Source organism: Oreochromis niloticus, linkage group LG14, assembly GCF_001858045.2.
Source record: "Oreochromis niloticus isolate F11D_XX linkage group LG14, O_niloticus_UMD_NMBU, whole genome shotgun sequence".
In the NCBI taxonomy this organism is placed as follows: Eukaryota; Metazoa; Chordata; class Actinopteri; order Cichliformes; family Cichlidae; genus Oreochromis; species Oreochromis niloticus.
In genome coordinates, this window is record NC_031979.2 from 9,353,014 (window position 1) to 9,369,995 (window position 16,982).

Genomic DNA, 16,982 nt, shown 5'->3' on the forward strand with positions numbered 1-16,982 from the left:
AACCTGCTCTTGGGTCTGTAACCAGGGGCAATGTTTGATGCTTGGAACATTTTCATACCCATTAAACGATGAAGGCGGGGTGAATTATTATCCCGCAGAGCTGATTGGGTTTTGTGGGGGTAGCTGTAGGTTGCTGCTTGTAATGTCATTATAGTACCACAAACAAAGAGACATTGTCCTGTCCTCTTGGTAAACAACCAAAGTTAGAGTACAAAAAGAGTGGACAAAACTAGCAAAAGCTGAACTTAAATAAGCAGTCGGATATTTGCAAATCAGAATTGAACTTACACTTATTTAACCTGTATGCTGCATTCACTTGTTTGAGCACATCTACATTCATTATCTGACCAAAATTTCAAAGTAAATAAAAAGTCCCAGTAGTTGTTCACAGTAACACATTCACTGTAATTGCCAGAAACCTACGCCTTCAGTACTGCAAGGCAATTTAGATGAAAGATGCTGAAGTGAACCTAAAGGAGAAGATTACACCCACACAGCAGGGAAATACAATAGATGAGCATAACAATGGCATCAACACTGAATGGGACTTTGAGAGGCAGAGCAAAGGACAAAATAGCAGGGAAAGAAAGCAACAGAATCAATGTTTGGCCATAACCGTCGCATTAGCTGTGATGAATGAGACCGCCGTCAGAAACTCTGGAAGTCGGCACAGGACGTTCCAATGATCAAGCAGTGAATAATCGGACACAATGGATTCTGGGAAAGAGAGGCAATTTGCTGCCATGGATCCCAGAAGAGCAGCATCAATTCACATATTGACCTTTAAAAATGCTGTTAATGGATGATATCTTCAGTTCATAGCTGGATGAGAAGTTCTTCAGTAGACTATTGTGTGTGGTGAAATTGTACTGTGATGCATTTCATCCACTGACAGCCTGTACTATTTATCTGCGGGTGGGTTTCACATCTCACAGTAAGGAGGTTCAAAATGGAGAGGGCAGTTAAAATAAAACATACTCCAGCACTGGTGAAATGGACTGAGCTGCAACATTAAATGTATCAAAGTACATGCTGTATACAACACTCCATCAACATTTACTGTCAGTTTTTGGGCGACGGACAACTGACAGCTCAGACATTCACAGCTTGAAGGAAAAGCATGCAAAACTTCAACCCCCACATTCATGCAAGCAAACAAGGACACCATAGGAAATCCAATTTTGAGAACTCATTTTGCATGCATGTATAAAATAGACTCTTTCAAAGAGAAAATTCTGTCAACCAGCTGTGGCTTTGAAAAAGCCAAACTGAGAGACTTTTGATCGATAATAAACTCTCCTTTTTGCCCTTGATGCACAACTCCGTGTTTGTATTGCTCTTATTGTTTTATAAGCGATTCATAAAAGAAAAACAACTTACGGATTTAAACAAGGCTTGAAAAGGCCAACCATTACCCTGAAAAAGTGTGCAGCTGCTGTATAACAGCCAAGTTTGAACATCAGAATAAATGTTTTAATGAGACTGTTATCGCCAAGATTATTTTCTGGCTGTGATTTGCTTTTCTGAGACAGTGTGTAGATATAAATAGGCAGGAAAAACTACAGGCAGAGAAATTATGTTGGAAATGTTTAAGGGCATAATAAGACAAAGAAAATCATAATAAATACCTGAAAGTGTTTATTCGACTGTTAAGTGGTAATTTTAGAAAGAAAATCCTTTGATTTTCAAATTCAATATTTTGATGTAACGTAACCTAATATTCTGTCTTATCAGAGGTTTACTGGTACTGTATGACAATAACACAGCTAGTGCAGACAAAATATCATTTACCGCTTTTCACTGTAATTTTAAATATGACCCCCCAAGACATGTTAGTACAAGTGAGTTAGGACATCAAAGTAAACCCGTCAGAGAAATAACAAAAACTTTAGGAGTGGCCAAATCAAGAATCTGCATTCTTGAAGAGAATGAATGCACTGGCCAGTTCAAGTGTATGATGACAAAATTATTTCTATGCTTAAGAAAAATAGCTTTCCATAACAATCCAAGTGAGGATATATACAGGAAGAAGGAAGATTACACTCTTTGGGCATGCATGGCCGCCAGCAGAACTGGGCCAGTAGTGTTCATTGATGTTGTGACTCCTGACAGATTGTACAGTGCTGCCCACATTCAGCCAAATAATTCAAAAATGATTGCAAAAGCAACCCAAGAGTTTCATAAGGCAGAGAAATGTGATACTCTTTAATGGGCAAGTCAGTCACACCTGATTTTAACTCAACAGAGAATGCCTTAAAGTTAGTAAATACAAAACTGAATGCAGAAAGACCCACAAATAAGGAACAACTGAAAGTGGCTGCAGTAAAGGCCTGGCAGAGCATCACTAAGGAGGAAGCACAGCAGTTGGTGATATCCATGGGTTTTAAACTTCACACAGTCTCTGACTACAACAGATTTTCATCCAAATAACAATACTTGAATTTGAAGCTATATTAGTTTGTCCTATAACTTTGGAGCCTCTGAAAATGGTGGACTATAGTGCTGGGCGATATGGAAAAAATATTTATCACGATATGAATTATTTTATATCACGATAACGATATATATCATGATATACCACCTGACCTGTGCTCATCTGGAAAGTACGCAGTCTGTAAACAGGGAGTGGAGAGGGTGCAGTCTTTGTTTTGACTTACCGTAAAGTATGTCGCAAATCCGGGTGCACGTACAGCAGCACCATGTCGCAAACCACAAAACGGAGTTTCTTTGCAAAAAATATCATTTTTTTATACTTTATTTTCTCTTGCATGAAGTTAAGAGCATGAATAGTGAGAAGATAACACTAATATATTTGCCACAGGCTATTTAACCCTTTAAGACCTACCATGAGACCAAGTCCACCAGAGCTTATCTTTATGTTTTTACATGCTGTAGTGCCATTTGTGGGAGCATTTCAAGTTTCTATACATCAATACAACCGTTATAGCCCAAATTTTAATAACATGTATGCATTAAGTCCATAGTAACTACATAAATTGCAAAAGAATTATGTGCAATAAACTACAAAAAAATTGATAATCGTTTTTGTTTTTTTACATATATTTCTAGTTAGAAAAATTTCAGAGGTGTATCCCTCAAAACTGTAAATACAAAAAAGTTGCACAAAATAGTTTCCAACCATGAGAAATTTATTTTGAGTGTCTTCATAGTTTTATTTTTGAGATACACTAATTCTTATATACTACAGGAAAAATGAAAATAAATATTATAATGCATCAAAATAAACTATTTCCAACAGTGTAATATGAGTTCTAAGCATTCCAGAAACGATACAGAAAAGCATAAAGTCAAACATGACTTTTAAAAACACCAACATAGGCAGGGCTCTAGAGTGCGACCAATTTGGTCGCAAATGCGACCAAATTTTTCAATGGTGCGACTAAAAAAAATATTGTTCGGGTAACAAAAAGAAAAAAAAAAAAATCTCTGCAACTCTCCGTGTGGTCAACAACAGACACACATTATGCCCCTATCGTGGACTAAACCAATCAGAAAGTCAGGGGCGGGACCTCTCTGATTGGCCGTGGTCCAGTTGAAAGTGCAGTTGAAAGAGAGAGGTGAGTAGCTTGAATAAAGCGATATCGATTCATTAAATCCTGAATTGACTTTTAAATATAACTGTGTTTTGCCAGAAAAGCCAGATTCTCAGATTAAAGCTATTTCAACAACCACCAAACAGCAAATGAGAGCAGGCACACGGATTCCACACAAAGACGTAAACACAGAGCGGACCCGACGCATCAGAATCAGCTTTGTCTTTCTCGGCTTTCTCACCCGACAGCCCGTACACAGACATGCCGTCGGAGCTCACCGATTCTGATGCGTCGGGTCCGCGCTGTGTTTACATCTTTTTTGCGCTGATTCTGAGCTGCAGGTTTTGTCTCTCCAACCAAAATTCGCCGAGCCAGCAGCAAAAGAAGCAGCAAACTACGCTTCACATTTGATCAATGTCGTCATGAATTCACTCTTACTTTTGCTGTTTTGCTTCCACCACCATAAAAATCACACTTCATGCACAGCTCTCTCTCTCTCTCTGTACTTCAAGAACAGTTTCCCGTCTCAAGTCTCTGTTTTCTGCATTATTCATTCGCTTATTACCCACCAGTCTACCCTTGTTTACAGCGCTGTGGCCGCTGTCTTTTTCTTTTCTTTTTCTTTTTTCACTTAAATGACCTCGGACAAGAAAGCCTAATTTCTGCTGTTCAATACTGAAGAAATTTAAACTTTTTAAAATTATGCAAAATTGCAGAATATTTTTAAGGTTATCTGCTATAAAAAGCCAGACCAGAAAAAACTCCTTCATGTTTTTCTGTGTTTTATTCTCAGTTACTTTCACACAAAGGCATCTGCTGTGATGTTCACAATTCTGATGAAGTCTCATGTGTATCAGTACTGATAAATGATCAGAATTATAATATTTCTGACTGTCTGAGGCTAAATTGAATCGAATCAGGACTTTGAGAACCGGAATCGAATGGATTATAGAAATCAGTGATGATACCCAGCCCTAGTGAGCAGCCTAGGCCCGACAGAAGTGGATGTAGCTGTGGGTAATAAGAAAAGATGAAAAGAACTATTGATAACTTTTTTGTTAAGTTAAGGCCTGATCCGTCTGAAATTCATAGCCAGTGCTCTGACACGGTGCCATCAATCTTTGAATGCTGAAAAAGCACAGTGTATCCAGAAAACACATTATATGCTGCAATAAATGCACTGCCCAAGTGTCCCCTGTCCCCACTGCCTTTCAGCAGCATGCAACAGCAAACAGGTCGTCAGAGGAGACCGAGATGATGATTAAGTTGAACATTTTCTACAATATTGACAAAGCACTTTAAGCACAAGATTGTTAGTTAATCATTTAGAAATGAATAGTGTCTGTATGGACAGCAATTTCCCCCCCCAAAAAGTGCACATGTAAAACTGCGGTTTAAGCGATGCAGTTGAAAAATTTGAGTGCGCCTAACTGAGTGCGCCCATGGCAAAAAGTTAGTCTAGAGCCCTGATAGGCTTATAAGGCCCTTTCGCGAAAATGACGTCACTTCCGGTTTCGGGCAGGTAATGGCGGACACGAGATAGTTCTCGCTGACGTATATGCCAACGTAGGACATGTTATGAACATCGGCAAAGCGTGTTTCTGGAATATTATGTTTTTGTTGCTGCAAGTGCTTCTTATGCAATTTTTGCAAAGCTATATGTGGAAGGAAACTGTGACCTAGGGTAAGCTAATGGCATAAGATGTAAATACAACTCCTCCGGTTTCACATGCAAAAAAAATTATTGCGCTACCTTACGTGGTTCCAGTTCTACAGGGATTTAAAAATAGTTAGGCAAAACGGAGCGTGCCTGCTCCGACCGGTTGTAAAGGGTTAATTATATATTTTATGTAATAATGTATAAAATTTGGGTTAGAAACGATAGAAACGATAGAAGACAAATGGCACCATAGACACTTTTCTATCGTTCACACGATATATATCGTCATATCGCCCAGCACTAGTGGACTATAAATAAAAATGCCTTCAATTCAATTCAATTTCTAAACACAAAAGGCAATACTTCTGTCAAACACCTTGAAGTAAAGCTGAAAGTCTGCATTTCAGTTTCAACTTGTTTCTTTGACTTAAAAATCGATTGTGGTGTGATCTGGGAGCACTCACTTTTCTTTAGCAGCAAACAAAATTTACTCCTGCTTTATCTGTTATTTGGTTTTCAGACATTTTGGCACATCCAAGGCCATTATTAATTTGTTTTAAGCACCACAGCCATTTCCTGTTATCTATGTTGTATGTGCCATGTAATTGAACTAAGATGTTCTATGTTGAGATAATAAGTCAAGTTTTAAGCCACAAATTCAAAATTAGTTAAGAAATTTATGTATGGGTCTGACTGTCAGCAGATATCGCTTCCCAGCGCCTACAGGGACCATTCACAATTCCAGTTAAAAATGGGGAGTAATGAACAGCTTAACATGACTGTGCATTGAGGCTTATACCTTTTCGTCAGGCCTCTCAGCTAGAAAAAGTTGATGATTTCACAGAATTGTTTCTTCTGTAATCTCATGAGCCGAAAGCCTCATACCCACAGCAAACTTAAAAAAACTAGATTTAATAGGGAAAAATATCACCGTTTCTCACTCTTCCTGATTACCTTCTGCTCTCATCTTTGCAGCTGTACCAATTAAGGAGACACAACTTCACATTCTTTGAAGTGAAAAACTGCTTAAGACTTTTAAGTGCACTTAAGACTCAGCTGAAGTAAAACAAGGCATGCTGTTTCTAGGCCGACATTTCCAACATATAGTTTAAGAAAATCCTCACAAAATGTATTCCTGTAATTTCCTTTGCAGACACCATACAAAACAAATGCAATAACAATGAGTTATTGCATTGACATTTGTGTATGCTGCTTGTGAACTCTTGGACAAAGACTTCATTAGATATTTAAAATATACTTTTAAGTGTGCAATACATTGACAGGGGCAATTCACTCATGTTCACATTCTGCCTTGCAGCAGGAGTTTGTAGCTTACCTTGTACAATGAGGTAGACCTGTGAGGTCTTGGGCTGCTGCTTAGTCTGTATGGAGCAGGTGTACGAGCCTTCATCATAAACATCCACCTAACACATTAAAACAGAATATTAGTTATTAGTGTAAAACAACATTTAATCTGTTGCGACAATGCTACTGGGAGAATGTGTACATTTTAAATAGATGATATCTTTTTCCTAGTAGCAAACGCATACATTAATTACATTAAGACAAAAGCAAAAAAGAAACATGGGTGGTAGATGTTAATTTAAATGAACAGATAAATATTGGATTGGTTGTATGTAAACATACAGGAAAATGTATTTACACGTATGTTTGAATGTTTAAACGACCATTTCAATTGTCCATTTTCTAAAAAATATAACTGTACTGCTACGTTTATTAGCCAGACACCCCCATTGAGTGGACAATGAAACGTTGTTAATGTTGGCAAGACTTTTTTCAACTGAATATGCACCCATATAATTAAAGATTAAAGCTTCAATTTATCTTGTTCTGATTGCAGTTTATATACACCGTGGTTTAGCTACACAGTACATGTCGATACCATGCACCTGAAAAAAATGCACGCTAGAAATCCCATTTCCCTAAGTATGATTATATTGTTATTTATCTGACATTAAATGTACAATATACCTCCTAACAACAGTAAACTTAGTCATACGTTAATGTGTCAAATGATATCAAATGATGACGTTCTAAACATCAGAATTAGGAGACATCAAAATGTAGTAAATTAAATATTTACAAAATTATATGTTACTGTTGTGAAATCAAAATGAGGAGATTCTTAAAAAGGTCTTATGTGCAAGAATGTTACAGGTGGGTTATTTCAGCTTGTAGGCGGTTACTAGGCAACTTGATACTGTCATAACTGCTAGGGTACCTGGGACGTTGAGTCAGTGTTTTGTGTTTTTGGATGTTTGAGGCTTGTTTATTCATAATTGTTTTTTCTGTGTGAATTGTTTCCTGGTTGCATTTCTGTATTTGTAGTTCAGGTTGTCTAGTTAGTTATTAGGTCCCTTTTCATGCCCTGGTCTCGTCTTCGTGTCCTGTTTGTCTTGGTCATGTCTCTGTGTGTCCCTCTCTCGTTCCTTGCTCTCTCATCCTCTCTCATCCCTCACTCTCTCGCCCTCGCTCTCCTCACTTTTTTCCCAGTGTTTTATCTGTCTCATACTTCCTCTTTTAGTTTGACAGTCTCTGTCCGGTGTGTGTCATGTTCAGCTGTGGTTCCCCTGTCTCGTTAGTTAGATTATGTTCAGCTGTGTTCCCCCATGTGGTTTGTTCCCTCGTTTGACAATGGCTGTGTCCCAATTCAGGGTCTGCACGCTTGAAGTACGCATTTTAAGTGCGATTACGTCACCGCCACGCGACGACGGCTGTCCCAATTCGAAGTGTACTTCAAATGCGCCGTCAATTTCCCCAAATATCAAGCGTGGTCCGGTGCACGCTTCGTGGTCCCATATATCCCACAATCCATAGCGCGGCGGTGGGTGTGGATAATTTTGCCGCAAATTACGGCAGAAAGGAGCGGCCGAAGAGTGAACTGTCAAAAGTAAGTACTGAATATCATGTCACTTATTTATGTGCGAATGTTTAAGAACATTAAAACATTACTGTTGGCCACATGTCGGCAAAGTTGTGTGACATTAGTGATGTTTGTACTTTCAGCGTTAACTTGGTTTTAAAGCCTCTACTTCTAAATATATATATATAGTCGACCTTATCTTACAGAGAATGTGATGATTTTATGGATAATTAAAGTCAGTCATATATCCAAAAACACAACAAGCTGAAAGTCAGTGATGCTGCTCGGTTTGCAGTCCTGAATATGACGGCACAAGCAGGATTCACCACACTGTTAATGTTAGCTATGTTATATTGCTGCCTCTGTTCGGTGGTGTCGAGCCAAACGGACTTTAACGTGTGTTTGAACGAGCTGACGGTTCACTCGTTAAGCTGAAAGAAAGATGCTTTAACCACAGGAGTCACACATGTGTCCACTGCACCATCTGGGAACTCTTCTTGTTTAGCACTCGTAATAACACAAACACTAAATCCTCCTTCTCTTGTGCTGTTTTGTAGCAGTGTATACACCTGAGACTGTCACCTGTCTGTCTGTCCTGCACTCTCTCTCTGTTTCTTTCTCTCTGATTGTGGAATAAAAGTATGAACATGTATTTATAAGTTACACTTGTGTTTGAATCCTGCAGCTTATCACACATTTGATTTCCATGTGTGACAACTGCAAGTGTCCAGAGTGAGGACAGACTGAGGGACCCACTCATTAACATAACTAATTGTCTGTCCTGAATCAGTCTTATTAGGTAATGTTCAAATAATTTGATCATTCCAGTGTTTTCAGTGTGGGAGAAAGTACTCAGGGCCTTCAAGTTACACACTATGAAAGACAGCAACAAGTTTAATATTCAGAAACCTAAAGTATGTATCAGCAGCAGAATGGAGCTAAAAATAAATGTTTGTTTCAGTTCTATGAAGCTTTGAGTATTTTGGATTAGTAGCACTGCTGTGTTTGTTGCATCATATTGCTGTAATTGTTTATATGCTTTATATATTCTGAGGTAAGTTTTATCTATAGTGTTACATCATATTCTATAAGGATGTTATGTGTTTGTATAGTTTCTGCCCAGTTTGACCCATTTAGCAGAAGTCGGGCTGTTTAAAGCTCTGATATCTATTCTGTATGACTTAAAGCAGTTATGACATGGTCTGATTTTCTCACCCAATAAAGGAATATTCAATATATCAGTCTACTCTTCATTCTATCACCAACAGTTTTCACAGCTCGTACATTTTCCTTTGTACACATGTATGTAAGCATTGAGCCAAATGTAATAATGCCAACATATTAAACAAACAATATTTGTCTCTTATGCATAATACATCTATATATACACTGTCAAAGATACTTGTCTTTGAGTGAAGATTTAAGGTGATAGGAAATATAAATAACTGCAACTTGAATCTTTGACCCAGAGTTCAAGCTCACTGCTGTAATAAATATATATATATATATATGTATATCTGACAATACTATAATATTGGCCATATTATATTTACATTACCACAGTGAGATGATTTTAGTCTCATGAACAACATTAGCTAATTGTTATTTACTAACTAATCTTGAAATGACTGTTCAGTACAGAAATGAAGCCCAACAATCATGTTTTACCGTCCCGTGGTCTCAGCCTCAGATACTCAACTAATCAAAGTGATGTCATGACAAAAATGAATGACCAACAAAACATTCTTTCTCCTTCATTTCTGTCAAACAAAGCTGTATGTAACGTTTCTCGCGGTTAGTATCATGGTTGCTAGGCAACCTGAGCAGCACGACGAAGGCTAGACCGTCCCATTTCACAAGCCTCTCACTTCCGCACTTCTCGTACTTATAGTACGCACCGTACGTAGTGTGCGTAGTGTGCGTACTTCAAGCGTGCAGACCCTGAATTGGGACACAGCCCCTGTCTGCCCCTGTCCTGCGTTGCGATCTACTTCATTCCTGCAGGTTTAGGAACTAAACCTGCCTGTTTAGTTCCTAGTTTGTTCCAGTTTGCTTTCATGTATTTTGTAATCAGCAATAAAGCTGTGTTTTGAGTTAGTCCTGCGACTAAGAGTCTGCATTTTGGGTCCTCAATCCTGCCTGCTTCATGACACATATTTCATATCAATAAGAACCTTCAGGGGCCTAAGATGGAGATGTTTGCCAATTTTAGTTGCTCAACCCCTGATCATGTAGAGAGAGTTCACAGGCATGCACACAACCTGATACAGACTTTATGACAATACAGCAAGATTCAAATGAAAAGAGATTACCAAGATAAATAGCTATCTGAATATATATCAACCCTGAGAATGAGAAACCATGATGTATGAGTGGTATTTTTGTTGTATTTTGCTGTTCCCCACAATACCTGAGTTCCCTCATTCCTTATCCTGCTACTATAATTGTGGAGCAGTCTGTGTGTCTGACTAATCCTTACTCCACATTCCCTCAATCCCATCCAAACTTAATTCAGGGGCAGCCCGGGATTCAAATTTGGATGGGAATTAGGGATTGAGAGACTTTGCATGTGATGATTGTTATTGTCTTTTATAAGTTCTCCTAAAGACAAAAAAGGAAGTCACTTCCCATATCACAAAAATGCTGAGTCATTTTAAACTGACATCCTCTTTAATCTGACTTACACTTCACTCAAAGACAGTATTTATCAAAGACCAAGAACTGTACACTGATTAACCACTATCAGAACTTTCTCATCAAACCAATAAAAACCAAACAAGTATTTGTTACATAACTATGACATTGCTTTTATTCATTTCATTTTTCATATATTTTGTTTATATTTATATTGTTGCTTTTAGTGAAAGTAGAAAAGGTTCCTGAATGATCCCTTCACTGAATATTTTTCTGCCTCTTAAATATCATTTTTGCTTTGTCATTGCAAACTCTGAAGTACTTTGTTTCGGCTTATTCATACTTTAAGTCTGTTTAAATGTGGTTACCATGACTATTTCACTTACTTATTAAGTTGTGAACATTACATTTTATATATTACATTACATATTAAATGTCAATGCTGTTAGGTGACATGAAAGTTGAATCATTAAAACAGGACATGAAATAGTGTTTGTAAGCCCCATTAAAGAAATGGATCGAGGAAAGCACTTACAAACAGTTGTGATATTGAAATGACTAAATAAAAGTTGGGGTTTTTTTGGATGAAGTACAAAATGCTGGCATTAAGAAACTGTGAAACAGCTGACAGACCATCAGTTTTATTAAAAATCCCAGCTGAAGTTGTTGCGGGGAAGGCATATGAACTTTATTGTAGTTTAATGTATGCTTTTTTCCCCCCTCAGATTCTAAAAATGTCAGATTTATAGCCACACCGCCAGTCACCCCTATCCACGTCCCCATAAAATAGCAGAGCAACTCTGTCTCATGCAAATTACTTTTCCATATTAGGAATGCAAAACAGCAAATATGTTTGGAAATAAATGTAATGGAGCCTAGGTTATGTTTTCCATTAACATAATGAGGAAATGTTGTGAATTAATGGACTTGGCAAATTCCAAAATGTTGATTTCCTGAGTAAATCAACAAAATGTGTTTTATCCTATTATAATGCAGTCTCGCCATAAAAAAAAAAGTGTGATTTTGATGTGTCCATGGTTATGCACACCATTGTTGTCTTGGCTAAGCGACTTGAAGAACAGGGCAGGATGTGTTTACCTCATTGTCATTCAAACAACATTGCTTTTGTTGCCTAAAGCTAACCACACTTGGGACTCAGAATGCAAATGCCCGTCACTTATGCCAAGTCTTGCACTTTGTATAACCTCTGCAGTTGTATGTAGCTTTGCTTTGCTTGCTCTCTATAGCCTTTCCAAATTTTACATTTGAGACTTTATACACTACATATTATGTTCTGTCCTTCTGTCATGCTGACAGTAACAGGGTAAGTTTAAAATAAACACTTCTATTTGAAAGTATCTCCAATATAGAGATGAATAGGTTGATGGAATAAGCTGATTTTTAATGCTTAGCCCCTTTACTCTGTTTCCCTCTGTCTTTGTTTTATGCTAAGATAAAATGAATTCCGGCTCCAGTTTCATATTTAGCTGGCAACCAAGTTTCCCGATATGTCAAACTACTTCTTCAGCATTAATTTATGCTAGAAGAGATTTTTTTGAAAGGGATGTGAGAACACTCCTGTATTTCCCATCCTGTTGCTGCTTATGTTTATACTTGTGAAATTATGCAGACAGTGAAAAATCAAAAACTAAGAATGTAGTTTAAAAAAAGTCCCTCTGACTGAACCTGCTGCATAAATAAATGAATAAATGAATAGATTAATATTTAACAACATCTGCTGCTAAATAAAGAATACATTTAAGTCAAAGTGTGTGTTTAATAAGGTTGTGTTTCATGACTTGTTGAATAACATCCCTGAAACTAAAAAAAAGAAAGAAAGAAAAAAAAAGAAATTCTCTTCCACATCTAAATGCAAATGACAACCCAACTCAGCTCTGGTTGAATCAGTTTCGCACAATAATTCAGTTCAGCTTTTAAATCTCTATTGTCAACATTACCTTTTGTATGCGTAGGCTGTACTCCAGCTGTCCTTTAGTGACCAGATCTACTCTGGGGTCCAGGGACCACTTGTCCTGGCCGGCAAAGATGATGTTGGATCTATTGAGCCAAGCCACCTTGGAGACTTTGTCATCAACATAACACCTACAGACAGAATAAAAACTGGTTAGGTGAGAAATAGCAAGACCTGGTTCTTCATTATGGGGGGAAAAAAATGGATGCAACTTTTTTCCATTTCATGATATGTAATCCTATTAGGCAAAATGAAGTGCAGAGTTTTGTAGATAGGGAAAGCAAACAAATCACAGCAATTATGCAATCCAGCTGAGTAGGCGGGGGTGTATGGAAGTCAAAGGTGCTTCGAGTAAGGTTTATACAAACAGTTGTGCTGAAATAATAAGCCAAGCTGGTTATGTTTTAATACAGTTCAGCACTGCTATGTTTGATACCGCTGACTAACAAAGACTGCTAAAGTAAGCAGACACCTAAGGCCTCTACTCATTCCAAAGTGAACGACCATTTTTTCTCTTCTCCTCCCACACACCCCCTTGTATTGCCTCCTGAACCCTTCACCTTCTTTACCACCCTTTTTCTCTGATGAATACATCTCCTTTAACAGTATGTTATTCCTGTGGATAAGAAGGGACACCGGTATCCTCTTGTTTACTTCTTGTTGCATGCTGTCAGCGCATTACACCAAGTAAGCTCGAGCTAAGACATCTTGCACGGGAGCGAAGGGAGCCGAGCATCTTCCTAATGAATAAATGTAAATGTGAAAAGACGTCGGAATCAATGAGAATGGATATCAGCTGTAATGCAAGCCGACAGTGAATGCGCCTCACATGCAAATTCCGGCAACTCCCCGAGCCTTGGCTGTGCACACCACTTTGGATTGTGTTGAGCTACAAGAGAGTAGCTTAGTGAAGCAGTGGAGTGAGGCTGTCTTTGGCAGGTGACCCCGGGTGAAGCACAAAAGTGTTGGTGCAGTCACCCTAGTCTGCTTCACAGCGGGAGCTGGATGTCAGATTTGTTGAAGGTTTGTACTTGCAGCTTTAATCCCTACTGATGTTCCTTCCCTTTGTGTGGAACCAAGATAACTCACTGTGTTTACTGACTCGCTTTGACAGCTATCTTCCTATTCCATTACTCTAAAGTGTTCCTCCAGTTTTGTTTCAAGAGTTTTCAGTGTTCTAATTAAAAGAGGCAATTCAAAAGCTCGCTATGCTAATTCAGATACATTTTTCTGTAATCAAAGAAAGTTTTATGAACTGCCCCTTTCCAAAGCTAGCTAGAAGCCAGAGGGAACATGGGGTGCAGCACAGACTGACTCATATTCAAATGCATAAAATATAAATCGTTTCAGTTCATTAGCCTCTCAAAACGAACCATGAAGTATGTCACAGTGTGGAGCTGGGTTCATGCAGCTTATATGTTAACACCATCATAAGCCTATTTATAAGTTTTGAGCTTTGTTACATTTTGTGGTTACATGTCCTGGAAAAGGCAATCAGACGATGGTTACACTGTCATAAAGAGATGGACACACTCAGTAAAGGTACTGAGGTAGCAATGATCAGTTGGTACCAAGTCCCCAAAATGTGCCAAGGAAATATCCCCTGCACCATGACACCACCACTACCAGCCTGAGGTGTTGATACAAGGCAGGGTGGATTCATTCTTTCATGTTGTTTGGATTAAATGCCGACTCTGCCATCTGAATGTTGCAACAGAAATCGAGATTAATCAACCCATAAGTGGCAACTCAATGCATTTGGGTTAAAAAGCAGTTGAAAAGGTGTACCTAATAAAGTGGCCATTCTGGTGTGTGTATGTGTGTGTTCACGTGTAACACCCAAAAGAGTTGATCCTTAAGAGCATATGACATGTCTATGGCTGCTCAACACAAAACTTTCATGCAGCTAAATAAAAGACCTATAGTTCACTCGCTAATCAATTTCCCATGAAACTACCATTTCTTTCTGACCACAATCACATTAGTATTGATGAAAGTACTTTGAAAGCTTTGTAAACTACCATTCACCAACTGGCAACTTTGGTTTCACAAAATTGAACACCTGCCAAAAGCTGTCCACTTGAGGCTGGCTTGAAAAGTGAATCTACATTCATAGGCTCCCACATTAAAATGCCAAAAATTACAGCAGAAATAAACATGCTTGTTACCCACTACAAAAAACCCTTTGGTCTCTGCTGCCATTTTTCTCCTTTATAGTGATTCTAGAGACTGTGATGTTTTTCTTTTAATCCTTTAAATTATAGTAGCTAGAAAAGGGTGTGGTCATTTCCACTGACAGGAGAATGTGGACGCTGCAGCTGTAGCCTCTAGCTGTCTGCTGGGCAACACTTGGCTAATTTGAAATACTACACTGGATCTGTGTTTCGTGTCTCTGGTGTTGGCTGCTTTTGATGCATTTTTTATGTGGTTATCTGACAAATAAATTTGAGTTTCAGTGTGGTTAATTATACTAACATCACATCCAGGAACTCTGTGCTCCAGTTTTGGTGAGTAAAACGCTAATATTTTACTTGATTTGTTATGTAACACTAATTAGGCATACACTCTACAGCCTGAACTGATAATGCCAGTCTCTTGTCCAAACATGGTCGTACACATTCCAGGATTACATTAACAAAGTACTGACCACAGTCCTAGACCCTGCGGATGATGTCCTATTGGTCACATCCAGGAACTAGTCCAGGTGGGGCGGGTATTCCATCAAACAGGTAGTAAAGTACTAGTTTAATTCTGTGTAGTTCACTATTCCCCAGCACTAATAATCAAAACTTTCTAGTGCTGTTTTTGAACCACACAACCTGCCGTTCTAGATGTTAATCGTCTTCAGCTCCTCCACATTAGTGCAAGCTATGGACACACACTGACAAATTGCTTGCAGTGAAGCAATAAACTGCCCTGGCTGACTGAATGCTTGCATCTTGTTTCCGTGTACTGCGCTTGTTTCCTCTCCTTCCTCATTACTGCTTGTCGCCTACTGTGAAGTAACCACGAGGAGGTGGGAAAAGAAAATGAGATGAAAAAGACGACCACACGAATGGACATGATGCTCGTTTAGAGTTACGGTTTAATGTCGTTTTCTCGATCACATTAAAGCGTAGCCTGTTACTGAACCCGAACTTTTTTACTGGATGCAATTGTTAAAATCAGCATATATTAAAATCTACTTTTTGCTATAGCACTGACAAATCCACATTTTATGTTTTCCTGTTGAGAGGAAAACCATCCTGACTGATGCCATGTGGCTGATAAAAACTCAGTTCTCAGACTGCCAACTGATACTCTGCCACTTTTTTAAAACATCATAATGTAATTATTATGTAAATGTTAGATAATTGGTGGTTTTGACATATGATTAAAAATTCACAGTGTGGGTAAGGGCAGCTATTTTAACAGAAATTAGCATCATAAAAAAGAAATGGAACTTTCTAAAAAAAACCCACAGCAGTGAAGTTGATAGAAACAGCTTTGCAGATTATATAAAACACATGCAAGCACATGTAACAGTGATGATAACTGAGGGCGCATACTTTATTTTAACAGACTCTCCCCCTGTGCATTATCCAACTGTATAACCACTGTTACTGAATATGACAAAAATGCTTTTTCCCCGCAAAATAAACTCAAGATTACTTACAGTGACCTTTAAAATGTTGCATGTGCTGAGGATCCAAAGACTGACTTTAATACCCGATGGCTCTTTATAATTCATACTTAGAACTTTACCTGAGATCCTGAATATACATCTGCATGCTTATCACCCTGCTTTACTTCTGCTGCTTTCCTGCATACATATTCATTTATTAATGGTGACATTTTTTGAAAAAGGCTTTTAGAGTGACATTCAACTCAGAGTTATATATGGGCTTATTTTATGATTGCTCTTGCCAGCAACCTGAGCACTCTGTGTCATCAGCATCACCTAGACACAGAGTAGTGGCACTGGTTGGACTGGGCGCTCCAGCCATTCAAAACAGGTCTCCAGTTTCACCCTAGTCATCCAGAACATATCCAGTAGCTACTACATGTCTTATGAGGGCAATGAGACTTTATGTTATGTTATTAACATAACGTAATTATCTTTATGTTATCAGGTTGTAGTCTAGAAGTTTGGAACATCTGAGACCTATTACAAATTAGCTTTCAACGTCAAGTTCTCAGCTAGGCTCAGAGTCAGGTGCTTTAATTTCTGTGAGAAGGCCTGCCTCCAGCTTAAGCTTCTTAACATTTTTTTGTTTAGTTCTGGGTTTTCTAAGGAGG

General features: G+C 38.3%; 1 protein-coding gene across 5 annotated transcripts in view; it reads right to left on the minus strand.

Moving 5' to 3' along the window:
- Window positions 1–16,982, minus strand: part of lsamp (limbic system associated membrane protein) — a 436,734-nt gene that overhangs the window by 68,194 nt on the left and 351,558 nt on the right. For all 5 annotated transcript variants that reach the window (XM_013273852.3, XM_025897858.1, XM_025897859.1 and 2 more), the window contains 2 exons: window positions 12,691–12,835; window positions 6,551–6,638 (listed from right to left, as the gene is read on the minus strand). In XM_013273852.3, the coding sequence (XP_013129306.2) occupies window positions 6,551–6,638; window positions 12,691–12,835 (233 nt within the window). The remainder of the gene's footprint in view (window positions 1–6,550; window positions 6,639–12,690; window positions 12,836–16,982) is intronic.